The sequence below is a fragment of the Nothoprocta perdicaria genome, unplaced genomic scaffold (genome assembly GCF_003342845.1).
Source record: "Nothoprocta perdicaria isolate Ctin4 unplaced genomic scaffold, notPer1 scaffold_220, whole genome shotgun sequence".
Taxonomy (NCBI): domain Eukaryota; kingdom Metazoa; phylum Chordata; class Aves; order Tinamiformes; family Tinamidae; genus Nothoprocta; species Nothoprocta perdicaria.
In genome coordinates, this window is record NW_020455416.1 from 545986 (window position 1) to 572768 (window position 26783).

Below are 26783 nucleotides of genomic sequence, written 5' to 3' on the forward strand. Positions count from 1 at the left end.
TCCCTTCCTCCCTTCCTCCCTTCCTCCCTTCCTCCCTTCCTCCCTTCCTCCCTTCCTCCCTTCCTCCCTTCCTCCCTTCCTCCCTTCCTCCCTTCATGTAGCTGCATTTGTTGCTCTTTGCCCTCGTGGTGTTTGTACTAGGAGCTCCTGTCCCAGTGACAAATAAACCGTATTATGTAACTAAGTAGCATTGTGGCTTCCCAGTGGAAGAAGGATCCTGACACACTGGGTTAAGTCCATTGGGGGACTTGAAATTTGCCAGTTACTGGGATATCTGATTCTGATTTTATGAGTCTACTGTACATTTTATTCACACTAGTTTCATAGTGACATGAAAGATTTCTCTATATCTTCATGTGGGATTTTCTGAGCAAGAATGGAGAACATGTTTTTTGTGCTCAGCAGTATTTATTCAGGACAGGACTGTGGTGTATGATGATATGTTTTTATATGCAACTTAGAAAAAGAAAAAAAAAGAAAAAAAAAGGAAAAATCTTTGAAAGCAGAGGCTCACTGGAATGTCGTGACTCTGCTGAGTGAATCTCTCTTTTGAGTATTTGGAAAAAAGGTAGTGTTTAACCTTGCTTAGGGCCATTTGATCCCTGTTATTGGACCCTTGAATCTTCATTTGAATTTACCTCCTGCTCATGTGAAGAAGGAATCATAGAAGGTTTTAAAGAGGTTCTTGAACACAGGTAATAGTTGCTGTTCTCAGCTAAAAACACATAGTATTGCCTGGTCCCCATATGACACGTATTAGTCTTCATGTTCCTCATAGGAATAAATTGAAAACCAATCATTTAAAGTGATCAAGACTTACTGTTCTTTCAAAGACAAGATACTTTAGAAGCCAAATCCAACCTCTTATATTTTTGAGATTGATTGAAGTTGTATCCCTGTAATTTCAATTTACAGAAATGCAATTACAGTTCCTTTTTAGTTTTTCTGACAAATCTTTTAAATGAAAGATTTTGTTTGCCTGTTTTAACAACAATTTAGCTCTGCTGGAAACTGTGAGGTATGTTGGGGAAGCAAGAAATAACTTTGTGCTTTCAGTTTATAATTACATTAATAGACAATGAACATTAAAGACAGCAGAATAACTGTGACCGTAGCATCATTCTGTGTGGCACAGGGGAGAGGCTGACTAGACTGAATGCCAGTGAAGAAAATGAAGGAAAAGTTGCATTTGAGTTCAAATTAGCTGCCTGTTTTTCCCAAGACTGTTCCACAGGCTGAAAGGTGAACTGGTTACACTGAATTCACATAGAAGTTAGGTAGTTTTTGCTACCTTTCCAACCTAATCTTAGTTAAAGGCAGTAAGGGAAAATGCAGGCTGTCTGGCACAAGTTTACTGGAGAGGCTGAAGAGGACATAGCATTTCCCTGTCCATGGACCTGAGCAAAGCAGCCTGGAGCTCTGTTGCTGCTTATTTAAATTACGGACAGCTCTGGCTGCTTGGCTTTGCTCTGCTGCTGTGTTTTAGGGTCACGTGTGGCTCCTTGTCAAGATCCTTATTTAGTTTGTTCTTTGAGCACAGTAAAGATATTGGGCATTTCTTGTTCTCTTTGTATGCTTTCCAGGTGTTACTGAGCACACACAACCTGCTGTCACCGTTAGCACAGGCTTCTCTGTTACTGTACTTAGCTGCAGAGAGGATTATATTAAACTGAGTAACCTTGCAGGAGCCCCTTTGCACATTGCTGCTCTATTGAGAATCTTCGCATGACCCAGTCGCCATTGAGAACCTTAACTCAGAATTAACACTTCCCGGCCCAGGGAAGAAGGGAATCTTTCCTATCAGCAGATTAGCTCTTCAGTGTGCCAACAAACCCTTCTTTTCTGTTGTGGTCCTGCAGATGCTGACTTGGACATTGCTTCAGCTGGACACGTGCAGGGAATGCTGCTCATGAAGCCCCAGCTATTCAAAAATCTGTAAACAAGTAATTTATCGTGGCCTCAAATGAAGGACTGAATGGCAACGGGACTGTTAAGCTGTCTGATTGCCAAGATAGTCAGTGTTTTAGGAGAATATAGTGATTTTTACAGAGATTTTAAGAGACTCACAGATAAGTAATTAAGGAAACACATTTCCTAGTATTCTGCATGTAAAAATGCAGAAGCAGTTACCTGTGTACCAGGACACTGAAGAAGCAATAGGATAAGCATTGAGATACTGTATCTGTGAAGAATACATACTCACTACAGACCCACAGTGAACAGCTTTCCTCTGAAATGTGAATTTAAATACCTAGAAAACGTTATAACTTGTTACCCTAATTCGACAAAATGTGCAGTTTTGCCAATTATATAATCATATTTTTGGGGACATTTACCTTACCACTCTTTAAAATAAGAGGAATCCAGCCAGTGGACAGAAATTTTAAGCTTGATTTCTTTTTCCTTTACCATAACTTTGTGTTATTTTAGGTCTCCACAAGTTTTTTGATGTCTCCTGTAATTTAATGAGTGGTTTTTCAGGGAGGCTGCTGGCCCATTTCTTGATGTATTTGTTACAACTTGCAGCAAGCAACAGGTAGAAGACTCCTGCAAGTGTTTGTGTAAGAGCTTCCCTTGCACCATTGTGGCCTGAGTTTTGCCTCACTCCCTGCAAGTCCTGCTGCAGCCACCACTGTCCAGGAGAGTCTCAAGGACAAGGTGGGCTGTTCATGCTGTGTTCCACTTCCTCTTCCCACGTTCTTCAGTGCGTGGGAATCATAGAATCACAGAATATTTAAGGTTGGAAGGGACCTCCAGAGGTCATCTAGCCCAACCCGTCTGCATACGCAGGGTCGCCTAGAGCACGGGGCACAGGGCTGCATCCAGGCAGGTTTGGAAGATCTCCAGAGGAGACTCCACAGCCTCTCCTGGCAGCCTGGTCCAGGGCTCTGGCACCCTCATAGTAAAGAAATTTTTCCTTAGGTTCCTGCAGAACTTTTGGTGCCTCAGCTTGTGGCCGTTTCCTCTAGTCCTGTCACTGGCCACCACTGAAAAGAGGCCACCCCCTCCCTCCCTTGAGGTATTTATAGACACTGATCAGGTCCCCCCCTCAGCCTTCTCTTCTTCAGGCTGAACAGGCTTATAGGGCAGGTGTTCCAGGCCAAAGGCAGACTGTAATGAAAGAAAAGGGAGAGTGGACTGTGCTTGGAAATCACTCTGTTTCTTTTGTTTTGTTAAGTTAAGCTGCAGTGTTTTCTGTTTGAAAGATTCTATTTATTTATTTAAAATAAATAAATACCTGAAGATTTTGCTTGAGCTTTCTTCATGGTCCAGGCTTTTTGAAGTGTTACACTCAAATGTACACTTAGGGTTTAGGGAAGAACAGAGCTCTGCCAGATTCTTCCTTATTTAAGGCAAAGAAAAGCCAGATTTTCTCTAGTCATTTTCTCTAATGAAGTAGATGCCAAATGATGTATTACAGCATCTGTTGTCAAAAATAATTCGTTAAGAGATTGACTTACAATTTGAATAGGGGATGTTTCCCATTTTTGCTTATTCCAGGGATAGCAGCAAGGGTCTGATTTAATTATTTCTTTTATAACATTGAACTTGGAAAGCTTTATAAAGAGAAATGCGTTAGATTGATCTATTTCGTATTTTGTATCAAAATGATAATCAAATGCTTTTATTTGTGCAGTTGATTGATTTATTTCTAGAGGCCAAATAAATAAACAACAGCCTCTGAAATAGTCGTAAAGTATATTAGAGTCTTATTTAGAGACTCATTAAAAACTCATCAGGGCTTTAGCTATAGATAGTATAGTTATTTAATGTATTTTTAATTACTGACTACATTGTAGTCAGTACTAAAGCATTGTATTTATTGGAGCCCAGTTTAAGACGGTGATAAAGTATTGGCTGCTGATGTACCTGTCCTAATTCTTTGATATGTTTTAGTGAAGATACATATATATATGTATATATATGCATACACACACACACACTCAAATAATGTCAGAGAATTGAAATTTGTTTTCAGTCTTGGAAACAATTCAAGGGAAAAAAGTAGTCATTTACAATGTCATTTACAATTTGATAATGTTTGCACCTTCAAAGAGGCTTATATAATTTACCTGCATATGCTACCTATGCAACTGAGCAGGCCATTTAGTATAAGGTGTTTTCTGTTGGTATTATCTAATGTGGGAAGGTGACCCTGGGCTAAATTGAAATGTGAGATTTGGATGCCCGTGGGCATTCACTGGTTTGATTGGGGGAGATTACCTGGATTTTTAATATATCTTAATTACTGTGCTTATATAAATTGTCACATTAGAAGCTTCTCAACTCTTGGGTCTGTTCTAACAATGATCTGCAAACAACAGGAATATCCTGGGCTCTTCATGGAGGTTTGAAGCTTTGTGCGGTCAGTGAGAGGCCTGGAAAGGATCCACAGAAACCTGCTCCGTGGTTAGGTAGGGTCTACAGCCACCCAGGCAGCAACTGGTGCGTGGTAGGTAAATGAAAGGAATCTGGAGCCTTTTTTAATGAAGAGAACGTAATGCAGGGTGTGTTTTAGGAGGCTAATGGGCAACAGGTTCCTGACATGTATCTCCAAAAGCAGGGAACGATTGGATGTGGATTTGCTGGGGAGCACTATTGTTAGCAGTGATGAGCTAAGGCTTTGCAGCGAAACTGTCCCAGGTGAAATTCTCTTTGACGTCTGCGTACATTCCTTGCAGCCTTTGTTAAGTGCTTTGTTTTTAAAATACTTTATTTAAATCCTTTAAATTGGGGTGTGAAGGATGTCAGTCCCAGAGCGTTATGGTGATTTAGGACTTTTTCCTCCCAAGTGCTGGGCCACCTGCCAGCTCCGTTCAGATGCTCTGACAGGAGCTTGGAGCTTCTGGAGATCATTCCAAAGATGCTTGGAAGACTCTCCAAAGTTGCACTGATCCGATGGCAAAGAGTAAGGGGGCCAGCTGAGTCACAACTCACTTGGCGTTGGCAGCGTGCATGTCTTCTCAATCAATTTCCCTTCAAAAGACATAAAATATAGCTCTAATAATGATAAAAAACAGTTGCCTGCCATTAGTTGCTTCATTACCTGGGTTTTAGCTCTGTGGACTACAGAGTGGAAGTCAAACCCTGCTGAAATCTTGTTGGCCAAGTGGGAATTTATCTACTGCGAGCCTACGGAAAATGGGAAATGCGGGTTTGAATCTGATCTGTTTGTGGTGGGACCAGAGGTGTCTGAACCAGTGTCATGAAGAGCAGAATTCTGTCTACTTGAAGTCACTGAGGAGTCCCGACATAATGTTGGAAGGAAAGAGTATCGTGGGTTCCAGTCCTTGTTCTAGGATTTTGGGGGCATTTATCCAGTGATTTATTTAATGCCAAACTCACAATCCAAAGAGCAGTTTGATTACAAAACTCGATTGCAAAAGCTGTGTCCAAGTGCCCTGCCCTCTGTGGCTGTGAGTCATTGATGCTGTATGAAAATATACATTTCAAGTTTTAAAACGATGGTAGCTCCTTCTGCCTATGCTTATGCTCTGCATAGCTTGCTTTCGTTGGTATGGGGTAGTAACGGTCAGATTTCTGCCCTGGTAGCTGGAAATCAGAAACAGATGCTCAGCTCAAGGCATTTGTGGATATGTAGGTGAATTATGGGCACCTAAGGAATGTCCTGGTCAGAAGAAGTTGATGCAGCTGCTGATTGAATGGTCTGCAAACTATGATTTGAGAATCTAAGATCTCTTTCTGCCCTGTTTTTTACCCACTACATCCTTTTCTTCCTCCTCTTGGCCCTTTGGATCTCACCCAACTTTTGAGCCACGTCACATTGCTGCACGTTGCGGTGCCTGTGCAGGCCTGGGGATCCACGGTGTTGGCCGGGGTCACTGTGTGCAGTGTAGTCTGAGCTCTAAAAACCTTGGGCCCAAATGGGTGAGTTAAGAAGCATTTCATTAAAATTGTCCTGCATGTTCCAGCAGCCTTGTTCCCTCCCCTCCCTGCTTGGCTTCTTCACCCCACGCAGGTGCAGGTGTAATAATCCAGACATCCTTCTCTCAATAAACATTTAAACGTGCAGTTTATTTTGGATTATTTAAGCAGATTAAACTGAAGGAAAAACACTGAAACATGCTGTAACAAATACTGGGTTGATGGAGGCATGTTAATGTTTGATAATATTTTATCATTATTTTTCCAGTTCTGTTTGTACAGTCTGCAGTACAGCACTGTGGTGATGGTGCTATCGTTATGGCTCAGACAACACTGACACTTTCATTATAAACCCTTTTTATTTTTTTTCCAAATGTTCCTGTTAAAAAATGTAGAAAATTATTTTTGGCCTTCAGTTTTTCATGTTGCTTATCCTTCTGAAATCTGTTTTTTATTTCCCCAAAGCTTGCACTAAAATCCTGTGGTCTTTGTTTTTGAGTCATCAAGAGGGAAAAGGCTGTTACTCAAATATTAAGAAAATTCACAGCCTCCTCTTTGTGCATTGCAGATACAGAAGCAACTTGAACTGAAAGATCCTGATGTGATGTGGGATTAGTTCTTGGACTGGCCTGCTACTGCAGTCACACCAGTCTCCATATATTGGGCTCTATAGAAGAGATAAAGAAGAATCTGTGTCCCACGTCTGCGACTTCTTAGCAGCCTCAAACAGGCTTCACTCTACTTGGAGGGCACAGGAGTGTTGGTCAAAGGGACCCATGGAGGTCCCCACTCCAACTTCTGCTCAGAAAGGCCCCTGCCCTGGATCATGCTGGTCGGGCTCCTGTTTAGGTGAGGCTCAAAAGTCTCCAGGCATGACTGCTGTGTCACTAATGTGGTAACAGTCAGCCGGATGAATGCCTAGGCTGCATTATTTTCAAAGACATATGGAGAGCATCTACAACATCTCTTCCAATTTAATTTTGGCTGTATCTAATTACCAAGGCCTTCGATGACTTCTTGGAAAACTTGCTTGCAAGTCTAGTCATCGTAAGAAGCAACAAATATTGGTGTTTTATGACATTTGAGTCATAGTAAAGTAAAATTGAAAGGAAATTTGAGTTAATTTTAATTTTGAACTAAATTCTGAAATACTGCTTAGTAAATATTGTTTGGTCTTTGAAGCTGAATGAACTGCTCTTTTTCCAGCAGAGATCTCAGAGTTTTATTCCTGTAGTAATAGTGAAAAAATTGAGTATATCACTGCAGTATGATTTATACAATCACAGCAAGTGTGGTTGCATTGATTTCTGCAGGAAAACCCAATATTTTGCCATAAAAGTGCTACATAGTCTGTTTGTATTGGCAAGTGAGAAGGGAAGGGGAAGCAAAAACACCTTTCCTTAGGGAATGGAGGACTGGCGTTAACACTGGCGTTTTAGTTTGGATTTCATTTTCATGCTGTCTTTATGGTATAACTTCTTGCCAATCTTTTCAGCAGAAACAAATATGCTTTTCACTGTGTTAATGTGGTTTTGGATGCGGGGCAGAGGGAAGCCTCGGTGCTCTGTTATTCAGCTCCACGGATGCTGGGGAGGGTACACAGCTCCTATTTTCCCCTCCTTTGAGTCCTACTGTGCTGAAGCTTTGTTTCATTTTGCTTCTGACTTTTTCCTGCAAGAGCTAATGTTATTATTTAAAATTCTAAGCATCGAAGCCATTTATCATTTTAGAAACAGCTCATATGTCTCTACCTGGTCTTCCGAGTTTTGCCAAGGGTGTTGGTTCTGCCACTGATTTTTCTTGTCTGTTTGCTTCGCCATCCAAAGGTCACCCAGAGACTGCGGGAAGGCGTCCCGGAGCCTAATCTCGGCCCTGCTGCACGCGTGGGCTCTGCGGCTGCCGCTGGCCTGGGCTGGCTGCAGCGCCCACCAAGAATGCGGCCTCGGTGCCCGTGGTCTGCAAGGCGCTGTGGGTGGTTGTGTCCCCATGGCCTTAGTGGGAGGAGGAGATGGGCACACGTCCCACTGCAGGGACCTTGTCCCTGTGTCCCACACGGGGCCCTTGGAGAGCAAATCAAATGTGGCTGGGCTTGTAGGAGCCCGGGCGCAGCCAGCGCGGCCTACGGAGCAGCGGCCCCCTCAGTGCCCATCGCGTGCGCAGGCTGCCGCGTCTCGGGTGCTTCACTCTCCTGCTGGACCCGAAGTTTCCCCTTGCTTCAGGAACGCACGTTTGGGCCGGCACAGGCAGGGCTGGCGCTGCAGGAGCTGCATCCGAAGCGAGGGTGGCAGCTCCTCACCAGGTGCAGCCCACGGCCCGTAGGCCCACGTGCCGCTGCCCTGTTTGTACATGCAGCCAGTGCTCCTGCAGCACGCACAGCCAGTCCCTTCCTTTATAAACCCGGGGTTTGGTGGATCTGATAGCAAAATGCAAAACACCGCTTTTTACAGAAGTAGAAAATCCAGGATTTAAAACAAGCAAAAAGCACACCAAGTTATTACCATTGTAATGAGGCAACTGGTGGCTCTATATGCCTTAAGACAATGGAAAATCATATATGTAATGTATATATCTTCAGAAATGGTGCAGTGTTTGATATGCTTGTCTAATACTAGAATAAGGTAGAAATCTGGATTTAAAATGTATTTATCAACATTTTATGGCATTAAAAACACTTGCGTATGGGTAGGAGTGGCAGGCTGCACAGGCTGCAGCACGTATCGATGCCACATTGATTCTGAGCATTTTCCTCATTGCAAGCATTTGTGTAGGTTACTATGAATAAACATAAATACTGATTTGTACATGTTGCCCTTCCAGTGACACAGAGATATATTGCCTTGCTTTGGCAGTCTGTGCACCCGCCTGTTTTGCATAGATGGCTAAAGGAGATGCGAGCCATCCTTTGGAGAGGCACTTTAGAGGAGAAAAGGTCTTTGTGCAAAGCTGCAGCTTAGTCTGAGTGTAAGTAGGGCAGAATTTGGTCCTGGGAGTATTATTCTCTGCACTGTGAGGCGTTGTATTAATAAATGCTTTCCTTTTTAACAAAATAAAATGCAAGAGCCCTTTATGATTTTATAGTTAAACTTTGTTTTGGAATGGGAAAAAGATATTTTCATCTTGCTTCTTTAGGCCTCCTTTAGCTTTTAATGGTTGGTCCTCTTGACCTTGTGTTTTCTTCCCACTTTTTTTTTTTTAATGTTGTCATGGAGAATATACCGTGTAAATGGGAGTACTGAGCGAGCTGCTGAACATAATCCTCAGTTTCTAACCGCTAATAGTTTGAGCAGTGTCCTGAGAGGGTGAGGAGGCTGCCTTACGATCCAGGACCCCGGGCTGGGAAGCTGAGGCTGAGAGAGGCTCCATGGTTTATGGGAGGCCAGCGAGGGAATAGGTGTGAGGGAAGCAGGTGGGTTATGGCTCCCTGGCCTCTGTTGCTGTGCCTGGACTAGCGCTGCCTCCCACAGAAATACTCGGTTCCTCCTAGGCATGCATAGCAGTGCATTGTCTTCCTTGGCTCTTAAATGTAGCCGTTCACGGAGCAGCTGATACTCAGTTCTCCGTGTCTGCCCTATTGAAAGGAACGGATGCCTGCAGGCAGGCACGAGGTGTCGTTACCTTTGACAGCCGCGGTGTTTTATGTTTTAAATTATGTGCTAGGCAGAATTTTGGGATACTAATTTGATATAATGAGATGCGCTTCTAATATCCACCCAGGTAAGTGAGGGCCTTGCAGCCAGCCTACTCTTTATTTAAAATTATTCCATTTCAGATGTCCTAATGAGTGCTGTGAGTTGTGTAATTCTTTTATAATTCCCCCACATTCCCAGAAGGGAACTAGGGGCTGGATTTTTTTTTCTTTTCCTTTTATTTTTTCTGTTTTGGTTTTGTTTTATTTCAAATTAAGATGAACACAGAATAAAGATACAGGAGCAAAGGCAGTTTCGTGAAGCACTTGCTATTGTGACAGTGGCAATTAGGACAAAATGTTGGAGGCTACCAGTGCTAGCGCCAAGGCAAGTCTTGAAGCCTTCGCTGTTTGCCATTATCTTATAAATATCTTGACTCTGACTTTACAGTGCTCTTCATAGAATTTAATAAAGCAAATGTAATAATGCAGCCTGTGCTTTAATGCACAATCTCAATCGAGTTGACCAGAAGATAAATAGGAACAGGAATGATAGTGCGTTGCTGCAGATTGGTTTTAATAAGCGTGGTATTTCACTGATGGGCCCGGCGCAGGAAGGCTCCTGCGCTGCCCCCGCCTCCTGTTTCACCAAGAACATTGATTCCCTGCAGACACATCTCTATTAGGCCTCTAGAAAGGCACAACTTCCAAAGCAGATTAGGTGGCAGGAACGGTGCTGGAGGACTCCAAGGGAAGGGCGCGCGGTGCTGACCCCGGGCGCTGCCGCCGCAGGAGATGACGGGCCGTGCATGCGGGGCTGCTCGCATCTCCTGCCAAGACCTGGGGCCAGCAACGTAGGGGCAGGTGTTAAGGGGGAGCTGTGAGGGTGAGGGAAATCACGTGCCGTTATCTACCCTCTCCTTAAAGCCGCCGCTGTGACGCAAATTTGGAAGAGCATCTGGCTGTGGGTTGTGAGCAAACTTGCTTCTCATGCTGGCGGCGGCAGAAGGCAAACGCTCCTCTTAAACTGCCTATTCCTCATTTTGATCTGACGTACTAAAAAGCATATAATTAATGGTTGACATTAGTAATTAACATTAACTTTATGGTGCTTAATATGCCATCGTCCATCCATCAAATAACCGGTGCGCATCACGCCTTTGCAGAAGGGCTTTACTCGCAGGGAGCGTGCCGCGGCTCTCGGAGGCAGGGCGTGCAGGGATGCGCGCTGCTCCTTCCGTCACGCCACGGTGCTCGTGTTTCTGCTTCTCCGCAGGAGCGCGCACGGCCGCGCGGGCCCCGGCCCTGCGCCGCTGCCGCCGGCGGCGGGTAACGAGCACCACCTTGCTGTGGCCGCCGCGCTCTGGAGAAACTGCTTCCCCTTCCTGAAGAGCCAGCGGATGGCGCAGGCGCCGCCCGGCCCGCAGCTCGCCGACACGGCCGCAGGTGAGCGCCGCCTGAGCCCGGCCTAAACCGCGGCCCGTCCAGGGTGCCACAGCCTGCGCACTTCCACAGAGGCGCAGAACGGCTGAGGTGCCAAGGGATCCTAGAGACCATCCAGTCCAACCCCCTGCTCCCGCCCAGAGCACGGGGCACAGGGCGGCATCCAGGCGGGTTCGGAAGATCTCCAGAGAAGGAGACTCCACAGCCTCCCTGGGCAGCCTGTGCCAGGGCTCTGTCACCCTCACATTTCCTGCCACGTAGTAACTTAACATGTATAAGTACAAGTTAGTAACTTAACTTGTTTAAACACAAAAGTTAAATCCATGCTGCCTACTTGGATGAGAGGCACACCTGATTTACTTTTCACTCCTATTCACAGATTATAATCAACGTTACAAATGTGATACCAACCAAATAAGAATCACTTACTTTGACTATATCCAGAATTTGTGTCTGTTTGTAGAAGTTTACTGTAATTTTGCATTGAGCTGTTTTATTCCTTATGCCTATGATTAAGTGTAATTTTTAGTTTTGTAAAAGATTCCTCTCTGAAGACAGGTTTTTAAGAAGTTGATTTTATGACTGTCACGTTTTGCTGAATCTTTAGGCTCATGCTCCTAAACCTATTTCATGATTTCTTTTTAATTTGTCATTCTGTTTTGCATTGAAGGATCTTAATCTGAAAAGTACAATATTGCATATTTATGTGTTGCAAAGAACACTGCTCCATCCCCAGCCAGAGGGTCAGCATGTCAGTAAACAGAATGAAAACCAAGTCAGATCTTTAACAGCTTAGTAGTTATCTTTAAGCTTAGTAGTTATCTCTACTTAAGAGATCTTTAAGCTTAGTAGTTATCACTACTCCATTTATTTTCACTGAAAATTTACTGTACTACTGCATGGTTTAGATTGACCAGACCTAGAGTTTGATCAGACCTGCAGTTTGACCTGTGGTTACAACAAAGTCTTGTTTCCATTAACTAATATTTAGGGAAGTGAAATATAAAGTAGTATTTTTTCCCATCTTGATGTGCATTAAATAAAGGTGTAAGCTCAGAAGTACTGAGTGAGTATTAGAAATGTTCAGACTGCTCAGTGGAAAATAGCCCTGCTGTAGTCAGTGGTGATGCTAACGAAGGGGGCAGTTTGCAGAGGCAGCGCTGAAGCATTTACAGAAAAAGAGCAAAACAAATCCAGAGGAGGAGGAGGATGCCAACATTACAGCTTTCATTTATTCCCTACAGTGTTACTGCCTTTGCCTATTTGTTTCATATTTACACAGCAAAATAACAAGAAAATCAGCCTCTTTCAGATTTTGCACAGGATTAGCAGAGGGCAGTTGTGAGCTGCGCGGTAGGGGTGTGTTAGGCAGTGCTACAGAGGGAGAGGGGGGCTCGGTATCCCCTCCTTTTTCATTCAGGGACACACATGGAATTGTTAACTCTGTCAGGCTTAAAGTACCCTGTCCCTGCAATGCTAATTAAAATGCCCTCATTGTTGCTGCCTCTGAAAACTAACTGTTTTTATGGCTAATTCAAAGTCAGCCCCTCAGTGCATGCAGTTTTGTAGATCACTGTTTTAATAAATCAGCAGAGTATTTAAATGTAACAGCAACTAGAAAAGTTGGGGATCAGTGAGTCCCTTTATTTCATTGCCTTCCAAAGCTGGTCGGTTCCTTGCCTCTTCTGATGCCACTCATTTCCTGTAGCCTAATAACTCAGCATTTCAGGGGACACCTTCTCCCCTCATTGAAATGCATTTGTCATTTGCAGCATTAAGTGACAAGATAGAAATGGAACTTGTTTACTGGATGTCGACCCCACAGATGACCTAATGGGACAGCAAAGGGTTCTGCTTCATAAGCACAAGTTCAGTGGCAAGGTTTATGCCGGTCACTAGAGCTGCACCTCTGGATGGAGGTTCTTCTGCAGGTGTGACTTGCACCTGAGTGCTGTATTTGCACAATAACCTTTGAAACATGAGACTCTTTTGATGAAACAAGAAAGGTGCCAACTCCTACTGGCCCCATAGATTCCCTAATACATTTCCTCACTGAGTGACTTGTGCAAAATAGCTGTGGAGATAGAAAAGCCCTGTAAAAGCTGTTATGCATGTAAAGGAAGTTATGGGTAGAGGCATGAAAACGAGTCCAAACAGACAAAAAAAAAAAAAAAAAAAAAAAAATTATGGCACGTGGTGAAGCTTTGCCTTTGGCATTGATAACCTGTGATGTCCTGAAAATCTTGAAAATTGTGCAAATTTGAACCATATATTTAAAATAGGACATGTTTGAATCGGTCTCCCCTCCTTTGCATTTAGCACATCCTTGGCTATAGACTCCCTGGGACAGGGCTGCTTCTTGCCCTGTGCGCTAACAGTATCCTTTAGAAAAGCTGCACAGTTTTCACAGAGGTTTCTGGTCCTTCCAGGGCAGCACCTTATGAACCATCATCCAGAAATTTCAATGCTTTCTAGTGGAACAGGAATATATTGAGAAACCATTAACACTGTGCCCTGTTTTTTCTCTCTTTAAACCCAGGTTTTACTCTCTTAGCTCTGGACATGCCCAGCAAAGCCCTGTCAGAGCTGCAGCCGCAGCCTGTTCTGTCGATGCTGCAGTTGTTCGGGTGGGATGACATGGTGTGGCCTCAGCTGGTGTCAAGATACCTGAGTCACCTAATACCAAACAGGTGAAAAGTTCCTTCTCTTTTAAATTCTTCCAGACCCCTCTTGTTTCATGATCAAACCTGCAGAAAATGTTGCTACAAACATCAGGTGTTTCATTAAGGTGGTTCAGGCTCTTTGCAGCTGTAAAGTTCCAGATTTTTTTGGAAGGAATGTGTCCCCTATGCATTCCACATGGGGAGTCAGTGTTGTTTGCGTTGGTTGGTCTGTGTGCATGTTTCTTTTTTACATAAAAGTAGTTTAAGGTATTAAGGTAAGTTTAAGTATTTTGCAAAATGCTTAGCTATCTTCCTGATATAAATATTTAAATATTTAAATAAATATTTAAAAATATTTACTGCAAAATTTACATGTATCTTATATAGAAAATCAGTTTTTTTCTTCTTTTTTTTTCCAAATGAAAACAGTGTTGTTATTAATAGATTTTGAAAAATGGGGACTTAATGTCTCCAGGACAGTGCTCTTCTGAAGACCAGCACCCTACACCAAAGGGAAATGCCTGGACCCATAACCTATTTTTAATTTGCTTATTTGTAACCATCTGTCCTCCTCTACTGCTATTACACTTTGACAATGTTGTTAGTTTGAGAAAGCAAAAGCCGCTTGCCCTAGCTGTGTTTTAAAAATAGGTTGGATATTGTAACTTGATAAAATTAAATATTCTGGTCTTATTCTCCTTGTATTTTTTACACTTAAGAGATTCAAAACTTATATCCTTATTTTAAAAGTATCACAAAACTCTATACAAAAAAGTATTTTAAATATTATGATAAAAGTCTGAAGTTAACATATGATAAGTATTCAGTACTTAAATATCTTGACTTGTGCAGAACAGAACTTTTACAGGAGGATGTGTTGGGTAGTATCCAGACCTTAAAAGAAAATGATTCGTGTTCCTGATGTTCGTGCAGCTTCAGCTTCTGAGACCTGCTAGACTGCTGCTTTAAACTAAATCCTGGAGTTAAAGGTGTATTGCGTACTTTTACATACCAATGTTTGTTCACCTGTTTGTTTTTAATAAAGAATTTTTATTGCCTTTGGTAGGCATTGTTTAGTTAAGATGGGCTCTGAGTCAGGCTTTGGAGGCAGAGGAGGTGAGAGAGAAAGAGGGGGAGTGTTTGGGACAGTACTTGAAAGCTGAATGTACTGCACATTTTGAGGGTACATATTGTGCTAAATAGCTTAAATCAATCACATATTGAGCTAAATAGCTTCAATCAATCTACAGTCGAGGCTGTGTGAGTGGCAGAGATGAGCGTGCCGGTGCTGCTTGCAGGGACATGGCAGAGGGGCTGAGCCGAGTTGTTGGGGTGGCAGGTCGGGGCTCGGACACTCCGGCCTCTCGTACGATAAGGTTAAAGTTGTGCAAGGTTCCCCGTGCCCAGCTCGTGCTGAATGAAATGAAAGTTAAGCAGGTAAATAAAAAAAAATGGGATTTGAGGGCTTTGCTCTTCAAGTAAGGTCAGGAAAAACACTTTGATGCCTAAACTGAAATTCTGATATAATTTAAGTGCTTTAGACTAATTACCAGTTTCTCTGGTAAGCACTGAAGTGCTTGCAAATAATTACTTAAGTTTTCATTAGTAACATCAATTAAGTGCCTAATATGTTATTATGTGTGCGTCTACAAATGTACTGCCATCCTGACCAGGGCAAAAATGCATTTACTGTGTTTGAAACTGCAGCCTAAGGATTCCTCTTCTCAAGTGTTGGGAACCTGATTGAATTTGCAAGTGCAGGTGCCCGTGGCTCATGCTGAGCTCCCTGGAAAGCCCTGCTGCCACAAAAGAAGGAGAAAACCTGACTGCATGGTGGAGCAAGGGTGGATATTGGTCTTTTGCTCATTAGGGGGCTGTGTATGTTCCCTCCTTCTTCTTTCTCTCTCCTCTCCGATGACTTTTTGGGGTGTAGTGAGCATGGTACTTAAAGCACTCACCTGAGGCACAGGTTTTTGCCTCTGACATACTGGGATTATCATCGTCTGGGATATTTCCCCCATCACTTGCATATGTTCCCCTCAAGGTAAAAATGTCTGTATCTGACTCAAGGCAAAGGTGACTTCACTTCTTCCTCAAGAAAGTGCTAAGGTGCTCAGATTCCCTTGTGAAAGAACAGTTAGTACCTACAATAACACTTGGGTAGAATTATACAGATATATATATTATATTCTATACGCTGTCATTTTTTTGTATACTAAAAAGATGACAAATTTGGGGTAGTATGATTCAGGTACTCATTTACCCTAAGCAGTTTTAAGAGCAAAAGTTATCACAGTGTCTAAGTGCTGGGATCTTAAGACTTGGTGGACACTGTGCTGTGATAATTTCCACATCAAACGTTCTCAGGTAAAAGTGAAAAAAAAGTAAAAAAGCTTTTTGTGCTGCTGATGCTCTTGTACCCCCTGCAATCTCCTTGGGGGGGACCCTCCCTTCCTGAAGGGCTGGGAGCATCGTCCTGTCCCTGCTTGGGCTAACTAGCCTCGCTGCCTGCACCGAGGGCACCTGAAGGCTGGATTCTGTGGTGCTGCAGAGAGCATTAAACCCACAGGCATCGCTTTTCTGTGTGTGTTTTACTACTGGAGTTTCATTTTCATTCTTGTGTTCTCTTTCGTTGCGTTTTGTCTCATTTGTTTTGTCAGGATCATTTCAGCAGGGATGTTCGACAAAAGCACAAGTGTCAGTTGTTTTAACTAACTGAAAAAGAAGAAAAAATAATCTTTATTAATGTTGGTCACTGAGAGTAGAATCCAGTTTGATCATCTGAACCAGTGTTGACTCTCTCTTACAAGCAGGGGTGAAAATTCAGTAGAAAATAACTAGATTTATATGTACATATATCAAGAAAAGAGTACAAGCATTTATCATTAAAGTCAAAGCAGCTTGAACTGAGCAGGGAGGAAGCCTCTCAATAAGAAGGCGTCGCTATTTTTGAGCAGTTTCACTGACCTGAAGCACCAGCAGGGCTCCCCGGGAGGAACTGCAGGATGGGCCCGTTGTCCTCAGCCAGGAGCCCCTGCAGAACGAGCGAGAAGGGCCCGAGTGCCTCGGGAGAGGGGCCCAGCAGCCAGTCGTGGTGACGAGGCAAATGCTGCTCCAGCCACACGAATCCCTTTTCATAACACTCTCACGTTGGCTTTTTGTTAGAATAAGGAATTCCACATTGCCTGAATTCTATTTTCTCTTATTTTATCCACAGAAAATATATGCACATATTTGTAAATAGGCTTTAAATTGCCATGGGCATTACTACAGAATCTACCATGCTCTCTATATTTAGGCACCACTATGCTGTGAGCAAAAGTATGCAATTTCATTTTCTACTATTTTATTTTTAATCGTACATGTAGTATCTTTATGTCCAGAGCCAAATGAGACTGTTTGCCACCTGTTGACGTGTTTATGTTAGGTACCTATACCTTTTTTTCCCCTTCTACCCATGCAGTGAGCTGCACGAAGCCGTTTCCAGTATGGGCTACCCCTCCTACGAAGCTCTGACAGTTCGTTCCTGGTTCCGATGCGTTCTGCAAATGTTCCTAGATCATCCGACGGGTGCGCTGGCCAAGACAGATGCTGAGCGAACAGTTGGTGGGTGCGCCCATTCCCCCAGCGTTTCCAGTAATGATTCTATATTGCAAAACTGGCAAACGTTCCCAGCTAATTACAAAATGTATTTTTGTTTGTATTCCTTTGCTTCTGCCTAATTACAAAATGTGTTTCTGTACACTGCTTGTGCTCCTTATTGATGGCTCGCCTCTTCTGCATATGACAAATTTATCCCAAACAAAGATAAAAGAGCTCGTTTCCTTGGAAGCAGAGAACAAAAACTCTCTCCCAAGGAGACAAGCTATTTTTCCCCCATGGAGAAACTGCTCTGAAGAAAAGTGAAAATATGAAGTAAATAGTCAGAAAACATGCTGTGAATGCCCTAAAAGAAAAAAAAAAAATCCATTTGTAAACATTTCTTTCTTATTTTATATCAGATATTTTGCTTTCCTTAGCTGTTTTTTCAGTATTTAGTGAGCAATACTTCTTTACTTTTTTCTCCAGAACACTGCAGTACTAATTAGCTAGTAGAACACATCTTCTAGCAACTATTTTTCATGCACCTTTTGTAGATTTCTAAGAAAACCATCAGTAAAATGGAAGATTTGGTTATCCATCCCTAATATTCTTCATCCTTGCAGTCCTGTATTGGATTCACACATTCTTTCTCTAGCAGGGTGCTGTCAATTGCTGAGTACTTGTGGTTTGGACATTTTAAAACTTTATTTTACTTTTCAGTTTTGTGGGAAGAAGAGTGACTAGAAAAGCAGTAGGCAAACATGACTGTGTGCTACACTTACTGTTGTGTTCTCTTGTAACAATCAGGGAAAGTCTACATGGAGCAGCTCTCTGAACTGACAAGACTGGTTTTTAAACTCAAAGAAGTGGAAAACATCCTCTCAAAGGCTCATCTCGAAGAGCCGTTTTCCAAGCAAGACCCTAAAAATGCTCTTGTCCAGTTTATTAAGGTATGTACCTTTGTGTTAGCTCATCGGATAGTTTAAGAGAAAGGGGATTGTGTGTGATATGCTGGTTTTGTTTTCCAGAAAGAATTCCTCACCCGAATCTCACGAGAGGTTAGTAGAGGTTTAATCCAGTGTTTATTTCAATGTCTTTTCTCAGGCTGTTGGAAAAACTTACAGTGGCCTTCAGACACTCCCTGAAAAATCCGCCATGGTAGCAAAGGCTCTGGAATACTTAGGTGATGTGTTGAAGTATGTGAAACCTTATCTGAAGGTGAAAGGCCCTCCCGAAGGCCTGCAGCTTACCTACTGGATCATAGGTAATTGTTCACAACATTCAGGAATGTCTGGGACTTTTGGTACTTTTGTGTTGTCTGTGTAAATGGTTTTTAAAAAATAAGAAAGCCAAGTCACCAAGACAGAGCAGTCATGGAAGTAAAAGCAGAAGCAACAACTCGCTGAAGGAGTTTTATGCTATGTTATGTTTACTGGAGTTAAGATTGGGGACAGGTCTGCTTGTGCAAATTAGGGATATCATATTCTTCCTTCTAGAAGTGCTCTCCTTATGTGCTCTCTGTGCTTTATTAAAGCTCAAATCCATTTCATTCCAGTGTAAAACCAGGAATAGGATGCAAAAATAATCAGGGTATTTATTAGGAATGAGTCTGAGCTGCTTATTTTTAAATAATAGGGTAAGCCTTACCTATCTTAAACACAGAGGTAACTGCATGTAAACACAGTGTTGTACATCGTGATGATGAGGAGTGCAGTGAGCAGCACAATCACAACACAGAAGGTGCCTCCAATGTACTGGAATTTGAATTTATAGAGCATTTTTCTACTGCAAGATCTGTATATTTTGCTGTACAAGATAAATGTCAAATGAAATGTTTTCACCTATGCAGATGTTGGAACTTTGCAAAGTAGTTTTAGATTGATATTTTCCTTTCTGTTCTTTGCAGTAGGTGTTGATTAATCTTCAGTCATGCTCTTGTGTACAAGAAATTGCCCTTTCTTTGTATTTCAGGGGAAAGAAAAGCTTTGCAAAAATGTTCAAGGGTATTTCAATTACTTCCTTAATGTTCTCTGATGTGGTAAAATTATAGGGGCAAACTAAGATCCTTAATATATCTAAAAAGTTTCCATCTGTGGAAATATATCAGATGGTGTCTTCTGCTGTCCCATATGTCACAGCAGTGGTGGTAGTGGGAGTATTTCAGTCTGCATGAGCACGTTCCTTTCAAAACAAGGAGCTCGGCCAACGTTATAAAAAGTATGGTTAAATGTTCATTCTCCTTCTGTGTGATGGATCATTGTGTTTTCTTTCACTCCACAAGATTAATGTTGTTTTTCGTTGCTTTTAGAGATGGTAATGGGAAGACTTTTATAGATTAATAATGTCTTGTAACACGCTATTTTTGATCTTTCATTATTTACCAACCCTTAAACAGATTTTCCTGAGATATTGCTGTATTTGCTACCCAGCAAACTTTTCCTTGCTTCTCCTTAAATATAAACACAAGCTTGTTTGTGGAAACAACTACATAGGAATCTCTTTCATTAGACACCCTGTACTATTTCATCTGTCTTTAGAGTATTTAAACTCCTGAGTATGCAGTTATCTTCTTGAGAAAACAGGCACCTCGCTTTGTCATAAAGATGCTTCTGAAAGTCAGGGTATTCGTGAGTTTTCCAGTTTTTGCAACTCAAAAACAAGATTTTAAAACTGGCTGAAGTTGTGCAAACCACACAGTAATGTGCTGGAAAAATGTAGGATGTTCTCTGTGACTCTCCATTTATGGACTGAGAGCCCGCAAAGATCTGCAGAGAGGATGCTGTTTCTCTGATGCTGATTGCATGTCGTTCCTTTTAACTTGCTAAATTAAAAACAGTAAATAAAGTTTAGAAGAAATGTAAGGTTTTTCTGACACGGAAAATCAGCGTGAGTGGTTGCTCCCGTGGCCACGCTGCCGTTACAGAAACGTGGCGGGAAGGCAGAGGCAGGGTCTCTCTGGAAAGTGCAATCCATGCCCACGGGTGAATGTTTTTAAGTGCACCTGGCCCTTATGCTATGGCTTGATGTTCCTGTTGGTTAATTTTCCTGCAGAGATGTGAGCAACTGTGCTTTCTTAAAGGCTTTACAGCGCTTTTCCCAAAGCAACATTGCTTGCCTAAAAATATTTATAGTATATTAAAACAGTTGGGTGCTTTCATTTGCTGAACTGTAAATGGACTTGAAATCTTCTTCGCTGGGTTTTTCTAGGCAGGTGCCACGGAAAAGCACACGTGGGAATGAGCTTTTTGACTGATACCATTACTCTTGCCCTACCTAGCTAATAGATGGCCCGTTTAGGCCTTTTGCCATAAACGACCTCGGAATTTCATGCTCCTTTTCCCACAGGGTGTCTTGTAAAGTTCTGGGCACCGATCCTGGCCACGTCGAGGGCGCAGCAGCTGCTCTTCCGCATCATAGACTGCCTGCTGCTGCCCCACTCCGTGCTGCAGCAGGACAAGGAGCTGCCCGGCGCCTGGCTCTCCGCCCTTCAGGAGAGCCTCCCCCTTTACCTGCAGGTAGGTGCCTCTCTTGTGTCAGCGCAGGAAGCTGGAAACACTTCAGGAAAGTGTTTGCATCACAGACAGACATTCCCTCTCTCCAAAACAAGCATTGCTTGCATTGAAGCAGCAGCAGCAGGAGCAGTGGAAGCTCCCTTGGCAGGCTGGGCTGCTTTGCTGTGCGACGCGCCGGCGTCGTGGCTCTGACCAGCCCACCTAGAGAGGCTTTTGGGCAACCTGCTCCTTCCCCTGCTCGTGGTGTGAGCGATTCTGAAACAGTAGATCAGGTACTCCTAACAGAAGGGGAGACACTTGTTGAAAGGCAGAGCAAACGAGCAGCTTTTAATTCGTCCCTGACTTTGCCAACAGGGGCTAATTTAAAGTATGCTATTCGCTGTATTTTTGTTGCTCTTAGTGACAAAGACAACCCTCTGCATATCATGGCATTCTCTTATCTTAATAGTTTGAGGATATGTTTTGCTGAATCAAATTCCTTTCCTGCTGTTTCCTGTTTATGCTTACGTTACTGAGGCCTTCTTGTCCATTATTCTCCCCTTCTTCCTCCAGCTTATCTGTTACCCTTGAAACTTTGTAACGCTTTGATGCTGTTGTAGAAAGGGTGGATTCCCATGGGTGAGGAAGAGAAAAATGTAGATTTTTAAAATAAGTAAGTTGACGTATTATATTATTCCTTGTAAATCCTTAGGTCTCTTGTGCTTGCCTTTTTCCCTTCCCTTGTAGCCTTCATGTGGATTGGAAGCTTAAAAATAATCCTTAAAAGTTATCAGCTGCAAAACAGTGAGGTAGTGACATTGTAAACATCTCTTGGATTTATTCCTTCTTTCAAAAGTTGCATTGTGCTTGATGGCCTGTCCTAGGGAAAGGAATATGGGTACCTGACGATGTGCAGGGGATGACTTGCTGCTTTACTGCTCTGTAGGTGTTTTCAGAAGCTGCCTACATCTAAGGCTGTCTGGACACTGATACTGCCACCGAGTGGGATTGTCTGCTTGCTAATTTGGTGTGGACGTTGAGGTGTCTTTCTGCAGCCTGCCCGCACGGATGGGGTCTCACGTGAAGCCGCTCCAGTTAGTTTTGAAGTGCCCAGCTCCAGCGAGACCCTGCTCCGCGTTTCCTTCGTCTGTCTTGGTCTTTCTGACCCCACTGAGGGACCCTTCAGCAAGCTGCTGCTTAATCCGTGTGCTTTCAAGACGATGATTCCAGATGATTTTATTGAGGGAATTTTTATTGAATTTATTGAGGAAATATTGAGTTTAGTTTAGAAAAAAAAAAGGCTGCTTCTGGAAAATCCAAACTATTCTTTAATTTGACAGACAGTTTTAGAGAGAAATCACTTGTGGAGAAAGGGAGAAAAAGAGCAGAAGGTTTTTTTTTTTTTTTCATATTTTATTACAGAACTGTTTAACTGATGTTATTTTCGAAAATTCCAAAATTGTTAAAGTGTTCATAGGGCTTCACTCGTTTGGAATTCCCTCCACTCAAATCAAAAATGAATATATTGGAATTATAGTTTAAAACCTGGTTCTCATGGGACCTCTTCTGAGCTCCTTTGCACTGACTGAGAGGGTTCTGGGCACTGCCTTGGACTTCTAAGCTAGTTTTGCAGTTGGCTTAAGCCAGTGGATTTGTTAGCTGCCACCAAAAAGAGGAAATTCCTTCCATTGCCACATCTTTAACGATTTAGTGATTTTTAATGATTTTGTGAATAAGGAATGACTCAAATCTGTGAGCAGATTCAGCTGAGAGCTGCCTCTAGCAGCAGCAACAGCAGCAGCAGCAGCAACAAATCAGGACGATCAGAACAGTGGTGTAAGAGTGTAGGTGAAAAGGAAGGGATTTGGCCATGGTGGGAAAGATGGATAGCCAAGGGCATGAGCAAAAAGCCATTTTAAAGTTTTATGGCACTGTTTTTAATTATGAGATAGAGGTGTGAAAAATCTAACCTCAGGTGTTCTGTGGTTGGGAAAACTTGATCTGATGTTGGCACGGGTGGATTGCTGAAGCTGCTGCAGGGAGTTTCAGACCGAGTTAGTTCGCTCGTTGGTGGGTTTCTTAGGGAATGATTTGGAGGAATCCTTGTGCATTTTTGCCAGTAATATGGGAAGGAACTTAAAGCAGAGAAGAGAGCTGATTTCAGGGAAGATGCAGTAGTCTAAATATGTCTTGCAGAATGCGGCATAGGTGCATGGAATAAGCCTAACGTGCATGATGATGGAAAAGATAAGATACTCTGCTTGACTTAGGAGTGTTAGTCTGTCCAAATGCAGGAGATGATTAGTAACTATCTAAATGCAGGACAGCACTGGAAGAGCTGGATTCGAGGCAGTGCTGGGCACATACATTTCCCAGTGACTTTAATGGGCCTGTGCAGGCTCAGCATTTGTCAGAGATCAGACCTTAAAAGCCCTCCCCTGAGCCACATCTGTGGCCTGATATTTGAGCAAGCTTATTAATACGTTTTGTGAATTATAGTATGTGTTTAATAGGAATTGTACATCATTAATTGGTGAACAGCAGATTTATTCCAACAGCAGGACTGATCTTATAAGTCATCATTAGGTAGCTTGGCATTTCTGCAGTGAGTAGTTCCAGTAATCCATACTAATCGGTTCTCCACTCTCCACAGGTGATTTACAGATAGATGAATAAATCAGAAGAAAGAGGCATCTCTGGCCACAAAAGATTCCTGCAGTGAACACACACAGGAATCAGTTGTCTCTCTGATAAAATGAGGAGCAGATGTTGTCGCGTCCCTCTGGTCCCCTTAAAATTTCTTTGTTTTTCTGCCTAATTTTCCTCAGAAGATGACTAAGGAATACAGTGAAGCAAAGGGCGCAGTTCCATCAACCCCTTGCTGACCATCTGCTTTGTAGAGATTGCCCTAGGAGTGTAATGCAGTTGGCTTCAGACCTGTGTCCACTGCACAGGCCACCGGCAGGCATTTCTTCTTCTTTTTTTCTTGTACCCTGTGCAGCATTTGCAGCTGATCAGCTTGAAGAGGTCTCTTGTTTTAGTCAGCACCGCTGCTTCTTCACAGGCGACGCGCTCTGTGCTTTATCTCATGGCTCAGGCAAACGGAATAGTGCAAGTAGGTATTGTCTGTGCCTTGGATTCCGTGTCCTTGCAGTGTTCCCTGCATCCCTGAGATCTGGAACACACTCCTCACAGTTGGTGCTTGTGTAGAAACAGTCCAGAGATTTACGAGGTCCAGCTTTCATTGCAGGGTTATGGGTTTTATTTTATAAGAGCAGTGCCAGAGAAAGCACAAGTGACTCCCTTAAACCTCCTGCAACGTCTCTTTAAAGACACTAAACACTTCAGCTTACAAACTGAATAACATCATCTGTAACAGTAGCTCTGCCTTTATTTGCCATACAGTGTTTTTGAGAAGTCTGAGGTAGTCGCGACTGCCTTTTAGTACAAAATTTTGTTCATAGCAGCAAATGCCAGAGAGAACCTGAGTTGCTTATTAAAGCCTAACTTTGGTTTCAGTAGTGGCTGAACTTCAAGTGAGACTTTTATCATAGAGACTTACCACATTTCCAAGGAGCTCTGCACACATGTGAACTTCTGCTCCAGCTAAAGTTGTCTGTGTTTGGGGGGGCTTCCTACAGCCCCAATCCTCGTGCACCTTCTCTCACACAGACTCGTATCAGTAAGAGCAATAGTCGTCTCGCAGATGGGGCACGTGTGTGGTGTGTGAGTAAATACAGAGCTGCTCAGGTCAGCACTTCCTGGTACGCTTCCATTTGATATTTTCTTGGCATCAGTATGACTTATATTGGATAGGTCACACCAGCTTAATCCGCATTTTAAAGAGATTGTAAAAATCTTCAAATCTCTTGTAATGGCTCGTTAATTTACAAAAGTCTGTTTATACTGTGGTTGATTTCTTTTCTTGTCAGACATCATTCTAAGCACTCGGTGTTCTGCTGTGCCATTCACACAGAAGTGTCTCAAGTTGCTTTACAATTATTGAGCTGCTCCACTTCCCCTCCTGCATCTTGCTTGTCTAATATCTGTTCTTAGATCACAAATGAAGCTGAAAAAGAAAAGAGTTTTTGGGCACAGACACCCTTCCTTGGGTCTGAGGTGCTGTGAGTTTACTTGGAATTCATGGGGAGCTTGTGTGTGCCAGAGCTCATCTTCCAAGTATATTAGCTATCTAGTAAAGGATATTTCCCCTCTTTGTAAGCCTTGCCCTGACTTGATCTTAGACCACAGTAGCTGCAGCAGATTCCTGATGCGTGTTTGTCATGCAGTGGTCATTGAGCATGCGGCTGTAGCTCACATTCAGGTTGCAGAGGAATATGGAATGGAGGCAGCCTCCTCGTGTTTATTTGAGATTTATTCCATTTTCTTTTTGAATTTTCTTTTGCAGGGCTTGTCCTTTATATGTTGTCAGCCCCTGAATCAGGGGCCCTATTTGAATCAGCTGCTTGGGAACATTATTCAGCAGTATTTTGGACGCTTCCTCCCTTCCTCACCGTCGGCGCCGGCCGTGGGACTGCATCCCGTGGCAGTAGCCCTGAGCTCCTCCATGATGCCCGCCCAGATGCTCCATCTATGGAAGACCACTCTGCACGTCATCAAGTAAGCAGGAAGCGCTCGGATTTCCCAGAGCTGCTGGGAAGGGAAGTGTCAGCATTGGCTTCTCTGAACAAGCAGGGTCTGAACCCGGCTCTGTAGAGACGCACTCAACGACGGTGCCTGTTGTGACAGGCTCTCAGTCTGCGGTGGTTCAAGAAGTAGCTGTTAAAAATAGTGGGTTTGACAGAGGGCAGTCTGGGAGCAAAAGAAATCATGACAGCAGCCAGGGGAGCACAGCATAAACCCATCAGTTAAATGCACTTCTTTCCTGTTACTCCTGACTTTTACATTTACTTTTTTAGTGATTAAGAGATTTAGAGATTATCAGAACTTGGGCTGCAGGGAGAGGTAGAGGCCAGGAGGGAGAATTGCCGACTGCTGTCGCCACCAGCCACTTCCAACAGCAGCCGTAAGGCTGGGTCCTTTCTGCTGGAGGCTGAAGCTCTTTGTTTCATCTTTTTGTCCTTGTTGAACACCCTCAATGTATGGCCAATATTTGAATTTTAAGTAATTTTAATGTATGAAATAGCGGGCATGCCTGTTTGCTATATAAAATTCAAGGTTGATCTTAGATTCAGGTAGATTTGATGGGCAATCCTGTAAGTAAAGCCTGTGTTACCATGAATTAAGAAAGATTTAAAACATCCAGACAGTTACTTTGAAGGCTCTGGGAGTTTCCGTGTTAGGTGATGATGAATTCTGTGCTCCGTTTCCCTGTGCTTTTCCCTCCCAAATACCTGCGTGGGAAAGTCACTGCCTTCGGGTGTCAGTAAAGCCGCTCCTAATTTCAAATCAGCAGCAGTTTAGGCTCTTGCCTCCTTTTGTGAAAGATACAAATCAAGGCATTAAACCTGGGGCACTCACAATGTGTGTTGCCAACATTTGCTCCTGTGGCCGGATGACGGGTAACCCTGTATCTTTGTAACAGACTTTAGAGCCGAGGTAGTTGCATTGCTTCTGACAGAGCAAAGGCAGGGCCTGCCCGTCCCATTGCGATATAATGGTGACAAAAATGACTAACAGCACGTTCCTGTTCCTGGCAACGAGCAACAGTAGAGCTGTTAGCACCGTGGAAATGCTAGGAAGTTGGCAAAAGCACCTAACCAAATTGCCTGAATGGGAGCTCTGTTCTGGATGGTGCTTTCAGAGCCTACTTCCATTCAGTTATTTCATTCGTCTGCCTTTGTATTTTAACTTTCCCAGCCGCGTTTAGCTTTTTACCTATGACAGCTGCCATTCTCACTTCCCTCCCAATGGGTGACGTGGAAGGCATCGCTGTCCTCTCAAACTGGGAGGCGTCGCCAAGGCCAAGGCCAGCAGGAGCCCTCAGCTGTGGCAGGATAAAGCCGGCGATCCCGTAAGGGCGCCGCGTTGACGCGCGGAGCCCGTCCCGTGGGGAGCGCGGCGCTGACGCGCGGCCTGTGTCGCAGGGAGCAGCACCTGGAGGCGCGAGGGGCCGCGCCGCCCCGCCTGGCC

General features: G+C 43.3%; 1 protein-coding gene across 1 annotated transcript in view; it reads left to right on the forward strand.

Moving 5' to 3' along the window:
* Window positions 1-26783, forward strand: part of MMS22L (MMS22 like, DNA repair protein) — a 74292-nt gene that overhangs the window by 43219 nt on the left and 4290 nt on the right. The window contains exons 15-23 of the mRNA XM_026039161.1: window positions 7713-8201; window positions 10788-10957; window positions 13494-13644; window positions 17081-17223; window positions 18007-18149; window positions 18304-18463; window positions 20545-20714; window positions 25099-25310; window positions 26738-26780. Coding sequence (XP_025894946.1) covers window positions 7713-8201; window positions 10788-10957; window positions 13494-13644; window positions 17081-17223; window positions 18007-18149; window positions 18304-18463; window positions 20545-20714; window positions 25099-25310; window positions 26738-26780 — 1681 coding nt within the window. The remainder of the gene's footprint in view (window positions 1-7712; window positions 8202-10787; window positions 10958-13493; window positions 13645-17080; window positions 17224-18006; window positions 18150-18303; window positions 18464-20544; window positions 20715-25098; window positions 25311-26737; window positions 26781-26783) is intronic.